Raw genomic sequence first — 19,230 nt, forward strand, 5'->3', positions numbered from 1 at the left:
GGCTCTGTGCTGTTGGTTTCGGGGGGTGGGCTCCTGGCATCTAGGGCGCCTCACTCCCTGACCCCATGGCACACAGAGCGGCCCTGTTGGCTGTTTCTGACTAAGGTGTCCTTTGAAGAACGGGATGGGATCCCAGACTTGGGGCAGGCTGCACACGTGTAGGTGCCCAGCCCCTGCCATCTTGTCTGCCTGTCCTCACCCTGGGGCTCAGAGCTGCCACAAGCTCCCACCAGAAGCTGAGGCTCTTCAAGGATGGCTTCCGTCTTGTAGAGCATTGCGCTGAGGTCGGGCGGCGTTGGGCTGGGATCTTTGCCTGTCACGTTTTCCCCTCACAATCCGCGTTTTGCCAGCCATGAAACGGTATGAGATCCCTGGTTCCTCTGCCTGGCAGGCCGCTGAGCAGGATGTGACAGGGCAGCGAGCTCAATGGAAGGGATTTCCCTTTTTGTTTTGGTCAGCAGAAAATCCTATGCTTGGCCTTTTTTTGAAAATCAGGAAGATAGAGCCACCCTGGCCCAGGCTTCTGCTGCCCGCAGCTGGCTGGAGCAGAGTTGGGGCAGGCTGCTCTCTTCTCGGGATGCTCCCTCTCCCTCATTCATGACCGTCCACCTGCCTCCCTCATGGACGGTACCTGCCCAACTCAGCATGGCATTGAGATGGCGAAGCCCCAGCTATGAGAGCCCGAGAGACCAGACCTCCAGCTCAGAATGTGGACCGCCCCCTCCTGCTCATGCCACCCAGGGCTCTCTCCTCCTGGTGCTGCCCCTGGGCCTCTCCCCTGGGCCCCTGTGCAATTTCTGGATCAGGCGGTGTCAGTGACTCTGGGCCAGCAGTTCTCAACTAAGGGTGAATTTTGCCCCCAGGAGACTTTTGGCAACATCTGGAGACAATTTTGGTTGTTACGACTTGGGTTGCTACTGGCATCTGGTGTGTAGAGGTCAGGGAAGCTGCTGGACATCCTACCGGGCATGGGACAGCCCCACCACGGGGAGTTACGTGGCCCCAGATGTCCTTATGCTCTGCTCTGGGTGCCGCTTGGACACCTGGGGATTGTTGACAGTGGATCAGCCATGGGACAGTAGTCTTGCCATCTGCTGGGGCTCTGTGGCCAGGCTGGAGTGCAGCGGGAAGATTGGAGAAGAGCCTGCCGGAGGCAGGAGGAGGCAGCAGAGGGAGCAGGGCAGGGGCTGGGGTTCTGGTGGCGGTGGGCTCCTGATGGACACTCAGAGTAGCTGTGGGGTAGAGTGGGGGGTCAGTCAACTCCCAACCCTAGATCGAGAGGGATCGGCTTCCCCTCTGCCCCTCTCACATGTGATACCTCCTGTGAGCACCATCCTAACTTTGCTGCACAGTAGAGTCACCTGGGAAGATTCCAAAATTCCTGTGATCCAGGTTGCACCCTGTCTGGAGGACAGCAGAGTCTCCGAAGATCTGGGGTGGGAGCCGGTAACTGTGTTGGAAAGATTCCCGGCTGAGACGGTGTAGAGGGGCACACCATGCTTGGCTGGGTGCTGCAGACAGCTGCTGAGGGGTTGTGGTCGCCTCTGTGGGCCAGGCTCCTGGAGGGGTTAGGGTGCTGGTGAGAGGGAAGAAGGGACGGTTTCTTTCTTTATTTTAATTTTTTCTGAGACAGAGTCTCGGTCTGTCACCAGGCTTGAGTGCAGTGGCACCATCTTGGTTCACGGCAACCTCCGCCTCCTAGGTTCAAGTGATTCCCCTGCCTCAGCCTCCCAAGTAGCTGGGGCTACAGATGCATGCCACCACGCCTGGCTAATTTTTTGTGTTTTAGCAGAGATAGGGTTTCACCATGTTGGCCAGGATGGTCTCCATCTCCTGACCTCATGATCTGCCCGCTGCGGCCTCTCAAAGTGCTGGGATTACAGGCATGAGCCACTGCACCCGGCCGAGAAGAGACTGTTTAGCCAGAAGCAGAGACCACCTGTGGGGTGGGAGGGTACCCCAAGGCCTGTCTTGTGGAAGAGGGATAGCTCAAGGATTTCATTCACAAATGAAGGGGGCTGAGATTCAATTTACACGAACACCAAGACAGAATTTTCTTTTCTTTCTTTCTTTCTTTCTTTCTTTTTTTTTTTTTTTGGAGACAGTCTTGCTCTGTTGCCCAGGCTGGAGGGCAGTGGCACGATCTTGGCTCATTGCAACCTCCACCTCCCAGGTTCCAGCAATTCTCCTGCCTCAACTTCCTGAGTAGCTAGGACTATAGGCATGCGCCACCATGCCCAGCTGATTTTTGTATTTTTAGTAGAGGTGGGATTTCGCTATGTTGGCCAGGCTGGTCTCGAACTCCTGACCTCAGCTGGGATTACAGGCATGAGCCACCTCGCCTGGCCTAGAATTTTCTATTAGAGTTGTCCAGAGATGGAGGTGGCCACCTGTCATGATGGAGGAGTGTGGTGATTCCCCCATCCCCAGATATATGTGTGTAGAGGGGCTTGCCCTGGGATGCATCCTTCTTCCTCCATTCTGCAGCCTGGGTAGCTGGGCATTCCTTCTGGGTGGGCAGGGGCTTTGGAAGGAAGAGCAGCCATCAGGCCCATTGGTCCCAGTTGGGACCTGGGAGGGATGGGTTTCTCTGTCCTGTAGTTACCAGCTCCCCTTCCTGTCACCTGTGCAGCAGGTGTCACGTGCACTGACTGTGCTTTTTGGCCCGAGCAGGTGGTCCGGAGGCATATCCTGGGCTCCATCGTGCAGAGCGAAGGCAGCTACGTGGAGTCTCTGAAGAGGATACTCCAGGTGCGACCTCAGGGAGTTCTCAAGGGTCTCTGGGGAGGAGAAGGGAGAGCCCTGGAGGGATACTTTACACAGAGTATTTGGGGACTCTGCGGGGTTTTAAGGGGACAGGACCATAAGCCAGCAATGTTTTATGGGTACAGTAGAACCTCCAAATGTAGACAGCAAGAATTCCTGATCCTGGTGTTCGTGGGAGTGGCTTCTTTCTGAACAGAACTGGGATTCTTTGAAATGACTCCTGGCATATAGCCCCATGTATGCCTAGAAGGGACTGTATCCTCCTTGCCACTCTGCGAGCCCCTGGGGCTTGGGCCACATCTCCCCACCCTCCTGGGGATCCTTAGGTGGGAAGATGGGTCGGATAGAGTCCAATTTTTCGCATCAGGAGGCCCAGGGATTGCTGAGCAGATGCTTGCACGACATGACTAGTATGTGCCGACCTGGTCTATAGCTTGAATCCCTGAGACAGTGACTCTTCTGGGATGTTGTGGGCATCAGAGTGAGGCCACCAGGGCAGGGAATTATTGCTAATGATCCCCTCCTGAGTTTGGATCCTCAGAGAGGGATCCCAGGTGTCAGGCAGGTAGAGATGAAAATATGACCTGTCTCCAACAAAGTGACGCTGGGTATGGGAGCCCAGGAAGCTTGCAGTGACCTTATCGCTCACGGGCTCCATGGCAGCCAGAGCTTCGCCCTCAGGCCGGCCTCCAAGGAGCTCGTTGCAGGCAGATGGCTCATAAGAGACCCTCTTCCTCCCAACCAATTTAACACAGAGGTCATGGGGGTGTTGTGGGTGACCAGTGAGGTCAGGGGTGTCGTGTTAATGGAGATCCTTCCAGAAGCACATATGAGGAGTGAGGGATGATTGCCACCCCACCACAGGAAGGCCCATTCATGGCATTTATGGCTGGCAGGTAGGGAGAGGGGCTGCGCCTGGCCTGTGGCCTCACCCCGCCCTCCCTGGCAGGACTACCGTAACCCCCTGATGGAGATGGAGCCCAAGGCGCTGAGCGCCCGCAAGTGCCAGGTGGTGTTCTTCCGCGTGAAGGAGATCCTGCACTGCCACTCCATGTTCCAGATCGCCCTGTCCTCCCGTGTGGCTGAGTGGGATTCCACCGAGAAGATCGGGGACCTCTTTGTGGCCTCGGTAAGTATCCCCAAACTTTTCCCCCAGCCCACCAAGGTAGAGCCACAACCAGTCTGACTCCGGGGCCATGCAGTCCAGCCTCCTGCCTCTGCCTGCTCGTCTTGCCCAAGCCAGCGGGGTCAGAGGGTGGCAGGGCCTCCAAGTCTTCCTGGCCTGCTCAGGGGGTGAGTGTGACACCTTGAAGTGGCCAGGATGTCCTTGGACACACCTGCCAGGCTGTGGTCCTGCTGAAGCCAGGTCGCTGTTCTGGCTCCTCCCAGGTAGCAGCACCTCCTCCTGGCCTCCCGGCCACTGTGGGCAGCCACCTGGCTGGTCGTAAGCTCCCTTACCAAGCACCTGAGGGGTGACGGGCCACTGTGAAATGCTTGCACAGACCACAGCTTCGGCCCTGAGAGGATGTGCCACAGTGCTGGGGAAGGGGCACTGGGTCACGATCCAGATGACCTGGTTCTGGTCCCAGCTCAGTTCTGCAACCTAGGGCAGGTCCAGGCCCCCCTCTGGGCTCAGGCTCCCCATTTGTGGGATGAGGGGTGCACTGGATTCCTGGCTTTTCCCGCTGAAGTCTGTGGACCCCAGAGATTCATAGGGTGAGGGAGGGTCAAGTTGGTAGTACTCTACTTTGATGTGTTTTAGGTAATTAGGTTTTGCTAAAAGAAAAAAAAATTTGTTTGAAAGCCATAGCACTTGATAGATTCACTAAATAGGTCCGATGTCCCCGGTGTATGTCAAGGGGCTCTGGTGAGAGGGTTGGTTGACTCCAGGCAAACCATCCCTCCCTTGGCAGCTCAGCTCTGGGCACACTACCTGGTGAGAGGCCAGGAGCACTTTCCTTGAAGGTGGAGGGCCAGAGGCATTCTATTTCCTGAACATGAATGTAGGAAAAGGAGTGTTCCTTCCACCCTCCCTCACCCGTCCTTCTCCTCCCCTGCCCTCCCTCCCCCACCCTCCCTTACCAACCCTTCTCATCCCCCACCCTCCCTCACCCACCCTTCTCCTCCCCTACCCTCCCTCACCTGCCCTTCTCTTCCCTCCACCCTCCCTCACCCACCCTTCTCCTCCCCCACCCTCTCTCATCTGCCCTCCTCCCCCCAACCTTCCTCACCTGCCCTCTCCTCCCCCATCCTCCCCCACCTCCCTTTCTCCCCCCACCCTCCCTCACCTGCCTTTCTCTCCCTAAACCTGTGGGCTTGGGCTGCTGCACTGGGGAAGGGGACCTGGGAGGCAAAGGCCTCCAGGGCTCTCCTGTGGCACCAGCCTGTCTCACCTGTGACCTCAGGCCAGCCTCTCTACCTCTCTGAGCCCTGCGTCCTCACCCCAGTGGGGGTGTTGGATTTGCACACCTCACAGGCTTGTTTAGGTCATGCAGGCTGTGCCAGCAGCATAGCTGGAGGTCCCGGGGGAGTGTGGGGTGAGTGTGAGCTGCCCCTCCACTCCCTGCATCGAGGCGGCCCTCCCTGGCCCACACCTGCCTCGTTTCAGTTCTCCAAGTCCATGGTGCTAGATGTGTACAGTGACTACGTGAACAACTTCACCAGCGCCATGTCCATCATCAAGAAGGCCTGCCTCACCAAGCCTGCCTTCCTCGAGTTCCTCAAGGTGGGCCTCCATGGTGGTCCTGTGCCTAGGAGGGGTGGGCAGGGAGATTGCTTAGGATGGAGGGAGCATTTTGGCTCCAGCTTTGGGACCCTGGTGGGGGATGGTGAGATTGTGCCAGGTAAAAACAGAGGAGAGGCTATTTCAGGTGCAAGGTTAGTGGGGCAAAGGTCAGAGGCAGGAGGAGAGGGGCGGGCAGGTCTGGTTAGATTCTGGGAGCACTGATTCCTGTTGGGGAGTCTCAGGAGAGAAGGCCTGGGTGTGCAAACCGAGGGGCAGCTGAGTTTAGTTTGAATCATTCTAGACCTCCAGGCCCAGTGCCTAGGATGTAATATTTCAGGCACTGGGGAGCCATTGAGATTTTGAGCTGGGGCAGATGGAAGTGGAGGCAAGCGGAGGAAGTGTGCGATTGCAGCCTCTGGGGGCCAGGACCAGGTAACAGGTGTGTGGATGGAGTGGGGGACAGAGGCAAGAGACAGGACAGGAGGTCCCCCTCTGCCTCACCCCCTACGTTAGCCCAGGCCTGTCTGCGTTTCGTTTAAGTGGAGGGAATGGTTGCCTTGGCCACTTCTGGAAGTCTGACGTCTTGAATAAATTGCTGAGTTTCCCAGTTATGCCTTTAGTTCAGAGACTTTAAAGTGACTGCTTTAGTCTCCTGAAGGTTCGTGGCCAAGCAGCGGTCCTGGTGGTGGTGGTGGGGGATCCCTGGCTGTGGAACCGGGGACCTCCCTCAGCTCTTCTTGCAAGCCCAGGGTCTTGGGACCTGGGGAGAGGAGCCCAGGATGGGGACAGTGTCTGGACTCTGGGGCACTGGGCCCAGAGTCTCTGCAGGGGGTCAGCAAATGATGGAACCTTGTGTCCACCAGCGACGGCAAGTGTGCAGCCCAGACCGCGTCACCCTCTATGGACTGATGGTCAAGCCCATCCAGAGGTTTCCACAGTTCATCCTCCTGCTTCAGGTACCGCTCGGGATTCCAGCAGCTCTGACCCCCAGGGTTTGCCTGTGGGCTGGGAGGAACTCCTGGGGTGGGAGGCAGGAGGTCCGGGCCCTTGCCCATGATACATAACCCACCCCACCTGCTGTGGGACTCAGGCCTCATCTTTCCCCACTTCTAGAGTGAAACCGATCATAATCGACAGCTCAGTTTGCATGTCCCTCTGTGGGGAACGTGAGGCACTGCTGGCGGCCTGAGCCTGGGTTTCAGGAAGGGAGTGAAGGCACAGGGTATTCCAGGACCCGTGGGGCCCCTGGCATGGAGGAGATGCTCAGTAACCTTGCTGAGCTTGGCCAGTTCATGATCCAGAACAGGGGACGCCTAAGGGACATTAGCCCCACACAGGGCCCTGGAGAGCTTGGGACAATGTCCCAACTGCCGGGGGACCTTGGGCAGGGGCTGGCCCTCATCAGGGAGCTGAGAGGGTGGCTACCAGGCTGAGGGGCCTGGTGGCATTTTTCTCTCTCCCCTCAGTGCTGCTGGGCTGTGGCAGTGGGCTTTTAACGTATCCATACCATTTTATCAGTTGATCAGGGATTGATCCACACATTTATTTATTTGCCATCATAACCACTTCTAAGAGTGCAGGTCAGAGCATTCACATTGTTCTGCAGCCATCCCCACCATCCATCCCAGAACTTTTTCATCGTCTCAAATGGAAACTCTGTGCTCATTTAAGAGCTCCCGATTCCCCTCCTGCCACCTCTGGCAACCACCGCTCCACCCTCTGTCTCTGTGACTTTGGCTGCTCTAGGAGAACACATATACATGGAATCATACAATGTTTTTCTTTTCATGACTGGCTTGTTTTTCTTAGCTTAGGTCCTCAAGATTCATCCATGTCCTAGGGTGTGTCTGAATTTCCTTCCTTTTTAAGGCTGAATAATACTCCGCTGTGTGTGGAGACCACGTTTTGATTACCCATTTGTCTGTCAATGGACAGTTTTGCCTCCACATTTTGGCAACCGTGGCTAACGCTGCTGTGCACATGGTGGACAGATACCTGTGTGAGACCCTGCTTTCTGTTCATTTGGGTCTATTCCCAGAAAGATCCCTGCTTTTCTTTTTCTTTTTCATTCATTAGCTGTTTCTTGAGGTCTTGTTCTGTGTCTGGTGCCATCTGTCCTGGCCTCAGGCTGGGCCCTTTGCAGACCCGATGTGTGTGTAGGTAGGGTGGGGGGCACCTACAGGAGGGGAAGGCTTTGCCCCCGGCCAGGGGAGAGTCAGTCATGGGTGGACCACTCAGTTTTGATTCTGGTCTGGCAGGACATGCTGAAGAACACCCCCAGGGGTCACCCCGACAGGCTCTCGCTCCAGCTGGCCCTCACGGAACTGGAGACGCTGGCCGAGAAGCTGAACGAGCAGAAACGGCTGGCTGACCAGGTGGCCGAGATCCAGCAGCTGACCAAGAGTGTCAGTGACCGCAGCAGCCTCAACAAGGTGAGCCGGGCCTCCCCGCTGGCTGCCTTCACCTGCCTGCCCTCACCTGCCTGCCCTCACCTGCAGGTGCCTCACCTTGCCACTCACTAGGTGGCAGTGTTCTCCAAGGGAGGGGAGGCCTTGTTCTTCCAGGCCCACAGACAGGACCTTGAGAAATGGATCCTCATCGGGACCCCCACGTTCACTCCTATTCATGTTATTTTAGGATATAAGTTCATTTGGCGCATCAGCATGATTTCTGTAAAGACTCCAGAAATGATAGCCTAGTTAAATGAGGAGGTGCTAGAGAGTCAGGATCTGGGTTTAAATCCAGATTTTGCCACATGTGCCTGCTGTGTGGCCTTGAGGGAATCACCCAAGCTCTCTGAACCTCAATTGCTCCCTTTGAAATGAGGAGCATTTCATAGCACCTGAGTCCCAGGGCTGCTGCAGTGAATGAGGGAGCCGGCAAAGCAGCTTCCTTACCGCCCTTAACACAAGAAGAAAGATGAAAAGTCCACTCCACATTTTGGGGTTGCAGCTTAGGAACATGCTAGTGAAAAAAAAAAGACTGGGCCAGGTGCGGTGACTAACACCTATAATCCCAGCACTTTGGGAGGCCAAGGTGGGTGGATCACCTGAGGTCAGGAGTTTGAGACCAGACTGGTCAACATGGTGAAACCCTGTCTCTACTAAAAATACAAAAATTAGCCAGGTGTGGTGGCATGTGCCTGTAGTCCCAGCTATTCAGGAGGCTGAGGCAGGAGAATCCCTTGAACTTGGGAGGCAGAGGTTGCAGTGAGCTGAGATTGTGCCACTGGACTCCAGCCTGGGTGACAGAGTGAGACTGTCTCCAAAGGGGGAGAAAAAATAAAAAGACTAGCAAATGAGTCCATAGGGGAGCCTGTTTTTAAAGTTATCAGGTCACCTTGCAGAGCCACCTGTCGGTCACTAGAGTCCCTCTTCTTCCCTCTCAGCACACAATGTGAGCTGCTTGCAGCTGTCCCGGGGTCTCTGGGAGGTCCCGCACCCGGCCCCCCTGCTCACCCACTAGAGGGTGGGGGAGGGCTGGGATGGTTCAGGCTGGGGTGACCCTGCCCTGGGCATGTTGCGGGACTGTTCTTTGGAGAAGGGATGCTGGGTGAGGTCACAGGGAGAAGTTCACACCTTCTGGGGAATAGACTAGGAGCCTCTTGGCTCTGTGGGGTCCTAGAAGCAGAAGAAAGGCCGGTGGCTGGCAGTTCGTGGGAGGGAGGTTGCAGCAGCCTGGGGAGGATCTTTCTAAGAGTCCAGGAAGGAGTACATAGAGGGACCGAGGCCCCTTTCCACCTGCGCTGCATTTCACGGTCTCGCCGGCATCAGCATCTTTACTCTCCACCCACTGCCTGTGAAGTGAGGCAGGGACAAGGCAGGGTCACAGGGTCCCCTGCAGTGCCAAGCTTCAGGCATCCCACGTCTTAGGACTCTCCCACTTCAGGCCAAATTCAGGTTGCAGGTGTGTGTTGTGGCCCACACATTTTATTTTATTTTAAAATTGTATTTATTTATTTATTAATTATTACACCCAGGCTGGAGTACAGTGGTGCAATAATAGCTCACTGCAGCCTTGAGCACCTGGGCTCTAGTGAGCCTCCTGCCTCAGCCTCTCGAGTAGCTGGGATTACTAGCATGAGCTACCATACCCAGCTAATTAAAAAAAAGTTTTTGTTTTTGGAGAGATGGGCTCTCACTGTGTTGCCCAGGTTGCTCTCAAACTCCCGGGATTAAGTGATCCTCCTGCCTCAGCCTCCCAAAGTGTTGGGATTCCAGGTATGAGCCACCACACCTGGCCCACACAGTACTTTTAAGAACTTGGCAATAGTTGCCAACATTTAAAAATTGGGAGAGATCATATAATATTCAGACTTGTGGGTCTCCTGGACGGGTAGGAAGAGCTGGCTCCCTGGCTCACCTTCCCACGTGGCACTGGCCCCCTGGGTGGCAGCTTCCCCTTGGTCCCCACCCTCCTCTCCCACTGATGTTACCTGCTGGCCCTGAAGGCATCTGGATTCACTTTGCCTGCTCCAGGAGGATTGTGCTGGGGAAGACGAGATGAGCAGGGGACAGAGCCCTCTCCTGGGGATGTCCCCATCCACAGGGCTCAGGTTGGGCATGAGGGCAGGGTCACTCTCCACCCCACTTCCCGGCAGGACTAACTCAGCCATCCCCCACACAAGCCTTGTGTTTGGAATGTCTCCAGAGAAAAAGCCTTCACCCCTCCCTGCCATGGCCACCCATGCTGGCCTTTGTACTCAGGAAAGTACTCCTTCTCTCCCCACCTTCAGCTCCCTTTTCGGTGACCAAGAGGCTTTCTCTTGCTTTGCCTCACACACCTGTGCAGCCGCAGTGGGGAGAGGCCTCTTGGGAGGAGGAAATACATTCTGTAGTGGTTGCCCTGGGAAGACCCGTTCTGCCCTCTCCTGCTCTGTGAGGTGGGCCCTGGCTGGAGGTCAGGGAGACCTGTTTGATGTCGGGCAAAGGACCAGGGGCTCTAAGCTTCAGTTTCTCTATCTGCTGAGTGAGGGTGGATTGGGCCGTGTGGGATGTTAGAAAGTGTGGTGGGGGCTGTACCCTGGGCTTACCCCCACCCCCAGGGCCTTCCCTGGCCAGTCCTGGCCAGTTCTGAGATGTGTTCAGTGATGTCCCTATCACCATCACCCGGGGAGAAGCGGAAATGAAACTGGGTGAAGCCCGAAACGGAACCATGCCAGCTGTTTCAAAATAGCCTACGCAGGAGCCTCCAGAGGGACATTTGTGCAACATCCTGGTTTTCTTTTTTCTTTTTCTTGCTTTTCATCTGCCAAAGGGGCAGGGGCTGACTGCCAGAGCCCAGGGGACATTCCTCTTTCAAGTTTTGGGTCATGGCACACTTGGCAGCCCTCAGTGGGGGGCTCTGCTGTCTTCAGAGTCCAAGTAGGGTTCTCTTGAGTTGACATTTGGTTTGCTTGTGGAAATACTGAGGGGGAGCCTGGCCTTAGCAGCTGTGGGGGGACCCTGAGTCCTTCTGCATGTTAGGAGTGGTGGGGCCTCCCCTGGCTCCTGTTACACTGTGCGCTGGCTGCTCAATGCAGGGAATGGTGAACGTGGCCTGGCTCTGTCCTTTGTCGTCTGACATTCAACAGCGGGTGGGTCTCAGCAAGCCACTTTATCTCTGGAATCTCAGTTTCCTCACCTGGGAAATGGGGATGACCTCGAGGACCGCGGAGCTGATTCAGTGAGATGTGAAATGTTAAGTCCCATCCTCAGTGCCTGGTACACACTGGGCATTTGGTCCCACTGGGACTTTTAGTTGTGTGCTGACTTAAAAGAGATGATGCTTTGGAGAACAACAGCATTCGTTTACAGGGAGGCTCAGGGTGATCTGTCTTTTTCTGTCCTGGGGAGGCTCGGGGTGATCTGCCCTTTTCTCTCTGGGGAGGCTTAGGGTGATTTGTTTTTTTCTGTCCCAGGAAGACTTGGGGTGATCTGTCTTTTTCTCTCTGGGGAGACTCAGGGTGATTTGTACTTTTCTCTCCCAGGGAGGCTTGGGGTGATCTGTCCTTTTCTCTCTGGGGAGACTCGGGGTGATCTGTCTTTTTCTCTCTGGGGAGACTCGGGGTGATCTGTCCTTTTCTCTCTGGGGAGACTCGGGGTGATCTGTCCTTTTCTCTCTGGGGAGACTCGGGGTGATCTGTCCTTTTCTCTCTGGGGAGACTCGGGGTGATCTGTCCTTTTCTCTCTGGGGAGACTCGGGGTGATCTGTCCTTTTCTCTCTGGGGAGACTCGGGGTGATCTGTCCTTTTCTCTCTGGAGAGACTCGGGGTGATCTGTCCTTTTCTCTCTGGGGAGACTCGGGGTGATCTTTTTCTCTCTGGGGAGACTTGGGGTGATCTGTTCTTTTCTCTCTGGGGAGACTCGGAGTGATCTTTTTCTCTTGGGGAGACTCGGGGTGATCTGTCCTTTTCTCTCTGGGGAGACTTGGGGTGATCTGTCCTTTTCTCTCTGGGGAGGCTTGGGGTGATCTGTCCTTTTTTTTTTTTTTGAGGCAGTCTTGCTGTGTTGCCAGGCACCAGGCTGGAGTGCAGTGGCGCGATCTCGGCTCACTGCAACCTCCACTTCCTGGGTTCAAGCAATTCTCCTGCCTCAGCCTCCCAAGTAGCTGGGACCACAGGTGCGTGCCACCACACCCAGCTAATTTTTGTATTTTTGAGTAGAGACAGGGTTTCACCATGGTCTCAATCTCTTGACCTCATGATCCACCTGCCTCGGCCTCCCAAAGTGCTGGGATTACAGGCTTGAGCTACCGCGCCTGGCCAATCTGTTCTTTTCTGTCTGAGGAGACTTGGGGTGATCTGTCCTTTTCTCTCTGGGGAGGCTTGGGGGTGATCTGTCCTTTTCTGTCCGAGGAGGCCCAGAGTAATCTGTCTTTTTCTCTCTGGGGAGACTTGGGGTGATCTGTCCTTTTTCCAGACAGGATGGGGAAGGAAGGGGAGAGTAATGGTTGTTGTCACAGTCACGGGTTTTGGGAATGAATTTTGCTGAATATCCTCCTTTCCCCTCAGAATAAATCCCATTAGTAAAAAATATGTTTTCCCAGGGGGTTCCTGGATGAGTTGGTGGCCCTGACACTAGTAGCAGGGTCTTAACATCCAGCCTGAGGTTGGGAAACAACTGCTCAGATGCCTGCTCGGATGCCTGGGGTGTGAAAGTCTTTGTCTTCAGAGGGTGGCGTTATTGACCAGCAGGTCTGTTCCAACTCCATCATGAGGCCATCTAAGAGGTGAGGTGGGCCAAGGCTTTCAGCAGGCCAGGGTGCGGGCTGGGTTCCCCTGGCAAGGCCCCGCCTGCTCCACCCTGAAGACTATCACAGACAGTGGCTGTCTGTGGAGCACACATGCAGAGCTGGCCTCTCAGCCATGACCTGTGCCATCACACGTGGCCGGTGCCCAGAAGGGCCCCATCTTGCTTTCCTGTTCTGCTGTGTCCATCCTGGAATTCATAGTCACTTTTGGACAAGAGCCACGGGTTTTTGGAATGAACTTTCATTTTGCACTGGACCCCGAGAATGGTGCAGCCAGACCTAGTCACGTGTTCATTACCTCGTGTGATCTGAGCAGTAGAGGTGACTGTCCCCACTTGGTAGCTGAGTAAACTGAGGCTTGGACATGTGAAGTGAGCTCCCTGAGGGCTTCACAGCAGGAGTGGGAATGGGGGCAGAGCCACTTCTGTAACTGCAGAGCTGTGTCCTTGACAGTGGCCATCAGGCAGGGCCCACAGATAGGGGCTGGCAATGGCTAGCTCACCTAAGAAGGGAGTGCTGGCTGCTGGGCCCACATGGGTAGTGGTGAATGCTCAGGCTCCACAAGGCCTCTCCAGAGAAGAGACCCCAACGTGTGGTCCTCTGGCCTTCCTCCTCAGTGCATCTTGTTACCCTGGGATGGAAGGAGTGGCTCCACCTCCTTCTTCGCCTCTCCCAGCCTCAGTCTCCCTTTCTGCACCAGGGGAGAGTTCTGGGTTTCTGGCACAGTAAAGCCACCGGGCCACGATGCTGATGCTGACCTTCCCTGCCCCTCTCCCAGCTGTTGACCTCGGGCCAGCGGCAGCTGCTTCTGTGTGAGACGTTGACGGAGACCGTGTACGGTGACCGCGGGCAGCTAATCAAGTCCAAGGAGCGTCGGGTCTTCCTGCTCAATGACATGCTTGTCTGCGCCAACATCAACTTCAAGTAAGCAGGCCTGGGCCGGGGCTGGGTTGGAGGGGGCAATCACCCCTCCCTGGAGACCCCACCCCGTCCTACTCTAGCCTCTCGGCCAGCCGCTCTGTGGTGGGACCCCATGAGAGCTTGGCTTAGGCCTCCAGTATTCCTCTCCCATCCCTCTCGGCCTGTCATGCCACTGGTCCCCAGTGCCGGGAAGTTCCTAGAGCAGTCACTGGGGACAGCACTCAGCCTTGGTCGCACCACTGTCCATGGTGCAGGTTTGTCTGTTCTGAAACTCTGCAGTTGGTGACGACACGGTGGTTTTGGCCACAGTGAAATTCAAGACTTTCTTGTGTCCATCTCGGCTCCCTGCGGCTTTAACTCAAATCTGTTTTGCTCCAGACTGAAAGTAGAACTTCTCAAGGGGAGTCTTTGCCTTTCCCGCACAGACCAGAGCATTACCATCGGCCCGTAGGAGCCTGGTTTCCTGGTTCTGGGCCAGGGGTTATGGAAATGCCCAGAGCCTGGCTGTGGGGCTGTGCCTGAGAGCTGGAGCCCTGGTGCGGAGAGATGGCGAGGCTTTAGGCCAGAACCTAAAAATGTGGCCCATCAGTTGCATCTTACATTTTGCTCGTACAGGGAGTTCACACCGCGGATGAGACATTTGAGAGATCCGACATTCTGGGGTCTGGCTGCCCGAGGCCATGCGGGGGCCTGGTGCGGGGGCTCAGGCCCTGCCGTCCTCCAGCCTCCCTGCCCAGCCCGGCCCAGCTCACCCCCTCACAACCCCTGCTTGGTCCTATAGGTGTCAGTGACTGGGACCCTCTATCAATTGCTCCCTGAGCGCTCCAGCTGTGGCCTTTGTAGCCAGCCTCTTAAAAGAATCTGTGCTCTTAATATTTGACACTACTTTATTTTATTTTTACTTTTGAGCCTGAGTCTTGCTCTGTGTCCCAGGCTGGAGTGCAGTGGCGTAATCTCGGCTCACTGCAGCCTCCAGCTGACTGCAGCCTCTGCCTCCCGGGTTCAAGCGATTCTCCTGCCTCAGCCTCCCGAGTAGCTGGGATGACAAGCATCCACCACCACACCTAGATATATATATATATATATATAATAAAAAAGCATATATATATATTTTGTATTATAAAAATACAAATAGACATATATTTTTATTTTCAGTAGAGATGGGGTTTCACTGTGTTGGCCAGGCTGGTCTTGAACTCCTGACCTCAGGTGATCTGCCCACCTTGGCCTTCCAAAGTGCTGGGATTACAGGCCTGAGCCACCGTGCCTGGCCTCAACATCACTTTAAAAAGCATCACAGGAGAATAATATGGCCACAGTCACTGAGATCCAGGAGGGGAACAATCACAGTTCAACCTCGGTTGGATGTGAATCTCAGCATAGCTCTCCCCGCTCCCAGCTGAATCGGTGCCTGCAGAGCCTGATCTAGATTCTGTACCGAGTTGGCTTGGGCCTTCCTGTGTTTGGACACAGAGTAGGTTTGGGGATTTTCCGTGGTTACCAATCACAAGTCCTGGAGGGGGACAAGCAGGGCTGTTTGGGAACCTGTGCGCTCACTCACTGTGCCCTGGCTCTGCGCCAGTTCACAGCTCTGAACGAGACCCAGCCCCCGCCTCCAGGAGCTCAGGGCCTGGTTGGGGACTTAGGCAAGGAAGCCTGTGTCACAGATGGGTGTGGGCTGTGCCTGTGGCTGACCCATTCATTCACTCACTCACGCACTCATTCAAGGATGGTAATTCTTCAGTCCCATTTGTGTCCTGGGCACTATGCTGTGCCAGTGGTATGAGGAAGACCCTTTCCGCCTTCATATTGCTCTAGCACAAAGTATAAAGTGGGGTGCTAGTAGCCCAGCTTTGGGGAATCAGTTTGGGTAATTTGGGCTGAGTCACTTCACCTAGCTGAGCATCAGTGTCCTTGTTTGGGATTCATCCAAGCTTCCCAGCAGGGCTGTTGTGAGACTCAGAGGTGAAGGAAGTCCCGTCTGTGTCCACACCTGGCCTCTGATGCCCTCATTCCCCACAGGAGACTGTCCCTCCTTCCATTCCTGATGCCCAGCCCCATGGCTGGCCCCCAGTGGGGTCACAGGCCCCAGATTAGCCACTCCATTGTAATAACAACCTCCCTTTCCTTCCTGTCTTTTTTCCCAGGCCTGCCAACCACAGGTATGTGGTTCAGGGGACTCTGGGGCTCCGGGGCTCTGGGGGCATGTGATTCTGAATATGGGGCTGGGGCCTGGGTGCCTGGTGCTTCTGCCCTGGCAAGGGCTCCCTGCTCTGCCTGGCTTGGTTTTGGTCTGAGGTCTTGTGCTGGGGCTGCGTGAAGCCTGGCTGAGCTAGTGTGGAGGAGCAGTGCCCTGGGCCAGCCCTGGGTGGGGTGGCTGCAGACTCTCCAGGGCCTTGTCCTCTCTGTTCCGACAGGGGCCAGCTGGAGATCAGCAGCCTGGTGCCCCTGGGGCCCAAGTATGTGGTGAAGTGGAACACAGCGCTGCCCCAGGTGCAGGTGGTGGAGGTGGGCCAGGATGGTGGCACCTATGACAAGGACAACGTGCTCATCCAGCACGCAGGCGCCAAGAAGGCCCCCGCCTCAGGACAGGCCCACAGTGAGTACCCCCTCCCTGTGTCCTACATGCGTCACCCTCACCCTCACCAGCCACCGCCTGGGCTGCTCCTACCCAGGCTTGGCCCCGTCTCAGGGACCCCTAAACAGGCTGTTGGGCTTGGCTGGGAAGATTGTCCTGGTTTTGCAGCCCCACCCTGGACCAAAATGCAGAGCCAAGACCTCACCTGGGTGTGTGCAGGTGTGTCTCCCAACCCACGCGCTTTGCTCTGCCTCCATGTTGGCCACTACACACCCTGTCCTGCTCTGGCAGCTGCCTGGCTGCCCTGCCTCCCTCCTCCTCCCTGTGCCCCTTCCTGTCTGTCCTCTGCCCATCTCTAGGGCTGATTCTTCAAAACGCAGGTCGGATCAGTGCGCGTCATCCCCGCCCCAGTGGCTTCCCATTGCCGGTCCTGGGGGCGCCCCACCTGCCTCCACCTCACCTCCCTCTGCCCCTTCTCTCTGCTGTGGCCACGCTGGCTCTCTGGTTGCTAGGTGGGCCGCGCTGCTTCCCACCATGTCCTCTCCAGCCTGTGCTTTTGCCAAGTACTCTCCTGCCATCTTGTTTTTGTCTCATCTATGCTTGGCTCAACTGGCACTTCCTTAGAGCAGCCTTTGCTTATGCCCTCCTGCTGGGCCAAGTGGCTCCTCCGTGCTCTCGAGACCACCGGTGCATTTTCCCCTTTATGGGCGATTGATTGGTTGGCATCTCTCCCTTCAGCCTGGCTGCCCACCTGTCCGGGGAGCCCAGGGCATGCTGGGCATTAATAAGTGTTCCTTGAATGCATGAAGGATGTTAAATTGCAGGGCTAGCAGAAAGGAGCCCTGTGCCCAGGGGCATCTTCCACGAGTGAGAAAGGCGCCACGGTTTCACTTCCCTCCCTGTCCACCATCTGACCCAGGAGGTTGCCTCATGGGCCGCCCACAATTCTGGAAATTCTGAGGGAGTGATTACACCACCTACTCTTGCTGTCTGGGTGCTGGGCAGGGGCAGCTGTGCCCACTTCCAGATGCTGTCTCTTTCCGCAGCCCTGCAGGGTAGGAAGAGTCCTCCGCCCCACGAGCCTTCCTCAGAGGCACCTTCTGCCCTGGCTCGACAGCGCTCTTCCTCGCCGCCGCTTGGGGCACAGGCTTCCTTTCTGCCAGCCGCGAAGTCTAGCATCCTTCATGCATTCCAGGGATGCTTAGGAGATCCCTCCTTCAGTGACAATGAGGTATCTGGCGGCATTCCTCAAAGCAGAGTCACCAGCTGCAAGACCCCTTCTAAAGGGGCAAGAGAAGTTCTGTGGAACCCTTCATTATATTGTTATTCAAATCTATACAAATGCATAACTCCCTGTAATCAACTCCTCCTGCTTATAGCCCTTGAACCATGAAACCAAAACCGAATCACAAATTGAATAAAAAGAAAGCCACAAAACCATAGCATGCAAATCAACAGCATTCATGTCATGTGACGGATGGTGGTGTTTTGATGAAAGCAATTTGCTTGCCATGTGGGCGTGGCACGGGCCCTGGTGGAGAGGTTCCCCCATGTTTGCATGCCAGTGCCACAGGGTGCCCTGCGGGGATCTGCATTTCCCATAAGCTCCCTTAGTCTGGGCCACTGCAGAGCCCCTCTCTGATGCGAGCGCGTCGTCCACATCCCAAGCTTGCCATCCTGTTTGCTTGTTACCCAGTGACCTTTCAGGTGCCACAGTCCATGGAAGCCTTGATACCAGGCAGCAGAGCATGGCTTTAAACTCACTCCATGCGGGTGACTCAGGATGCACACCTGTTTTTCACATAATTATCTAAACGAAGACCCCAAATAAGGCTTTTCTTCCACTCCCCTGGGGTTTCATAAGACCGCAGCATGCAAAACCATGGCCTAGAGAATACAGTCCAAATGCCTAGCCCAGCGTTCAAGGCCTTCCCCATCTGGTCCTCCTGGACCCTCCTACTCTATCTCTAGCTGCTGCCACCTACCCCCATCGCACCCTTACTCCATCTGTATCATCACCAGGGATCTGGGCCCCCTTACCCCATCACTGGCCCACCACACTGATCTCTTTCTCCCCACCACCTCCTACCACCCACCACGTTAGCTGACTGCTCCTCCACCACTCCTCCTGCCCAGGTCATAAGCTCCGGAAGAGTGGCGACCCTGTCTGTCTTGTGTGCTGCTGTCCCTCCAGTCTAGCATGGAACCTGGCACACGATGGGCTCTCAGGATGCCTTTGAACAACTTGCTGGTCATGGCTGCCTCAAACCACAGTGCCTTTGCACACGCTCTTGTCTCTCTCTCAGCAGTGCTCATCACACTCACTTCCAGCCCCAGAAAGGCTGCTCATCTCTCCCAGGCACACCTTGCTTTTGGTCTTGTGGTGCCATATAGCCCTTTGTACAGACTGACTGTGGCCTGGATCTCAGGTATTAGACTTCATCGGTGAAAGGATCTGGCTTCCCAGCTAGTCTGGGAGCTCCGTCAGGGCAGGAACTGGCTAACGTCACTTTCTGGTTCTTTTCTATTGTGAGCAGATGCTTGGCTTCTTGTTAGCACCCTCTCTACCTGAGCCTGAGTTGATCTCTTCTCTGCCCAGATAAAGTGTACCTCGGCCCCCCGCGCCTCTTCCAGGAGCTTCAGGACCTGCAGAAGGACCTGGCCGTGGTGGAGCAGATCACGCTTCTCGTCAGCACGCTGCACGGCACCTACCAGGTACGTGGCCTGACCTGGTCTTGTCGGCCTGAGCTCCCTGCTGTGGGCAATGCTTGGATTCAGAGGCTGAGTAGGGAGAAGTTATTCTCCTGGCCCACGCCCCAGATGTGCTCCTGGCTTCTGAGCTCCCACAGGCAACCGTCGCTGCTGAAGCTGTGTGTCCCTGCCTGGAAATCTTGTGTGCGGCCCCTGGTTTGGGTGCACTCTCTGATTCGGGTTGAGTGGAGCCTGGCTGCGGGGCCTTTGTTCTCTGCACAGTGGCCATTCAGTCATGTGGCCCTTCCTGGGCCTCTGC

General features: G+C 55.9%; 1 protein-coding gene across 13 annotated transcripts in view; it reads left to right on the top strand.

Moving 5' to 3' along the window:
* The window catches only part of ARHGEF10L (Rho guanine nucleotide exchange factor 10 like), a 180,720-nt gene that overhangs the window by 101,048 nt on the left and 60,442 nt on the right, over window positions 1-19,230 (top strand). For 7 of the 13 annotated variants that reach the window (XM_074380158.1, XM_074380153.1, XM_074380152.1 and 4 more), the window contains 8 exons: window positions 2,674-2,751; window positions 3,716-3,895; window positions 5,375-5,491; window positions 6,355-6,447; window positions 7,750-7,923; window positions 13,500-13,645; window positions 16,060-16,241; window positions 18,820-18,935. In XM_074380158.1, coding sequence (XP_074236259.1) covers window positions 2,674-2,751; window positions 3,716-3,895; window positions 5,375-5,491; window positions 6,355-6,447; window positions 7,750-7,923; window positions 13,500-13,645; window positions 16,060-16,241; window positions 18,820-18,935 — 1,086 coding nt within the window. Of the gene's footprint in view, window positions 1-2,673; window positions 2,752-3,715; window positions 3,896-5,374; window positions 5,492-6,354; window positions 6,448-7,749; window positions 7,924-13,499; window positions 13,646-15,789; window positions 15,805-16,059; window positions 16,242-18,819; window positions 18,936-19,230 lie in introns of all 13 variants that reach the window. The other 6 variants (XM_074380161.1, XM_039473886.2, XM_039473889.2 and 3 more) reach the window with 1 other exon arrangement.

The sequence above is a fragment of the Saimiri boliviensis genome, chromosome 11 (assembly GCF_048565385.1).
Source record: "Saimiri boliviensis isolate mSaiBol1 chromosome 11, mSaiBol1.pri, whole genome shotgun sequence".
NCBI classification, from domain to species: Eukaryota; Metazoa; Chordata; class Mammalia; order Primates; family Cebidae; genus Saimiri; species Saimiri boliviensis.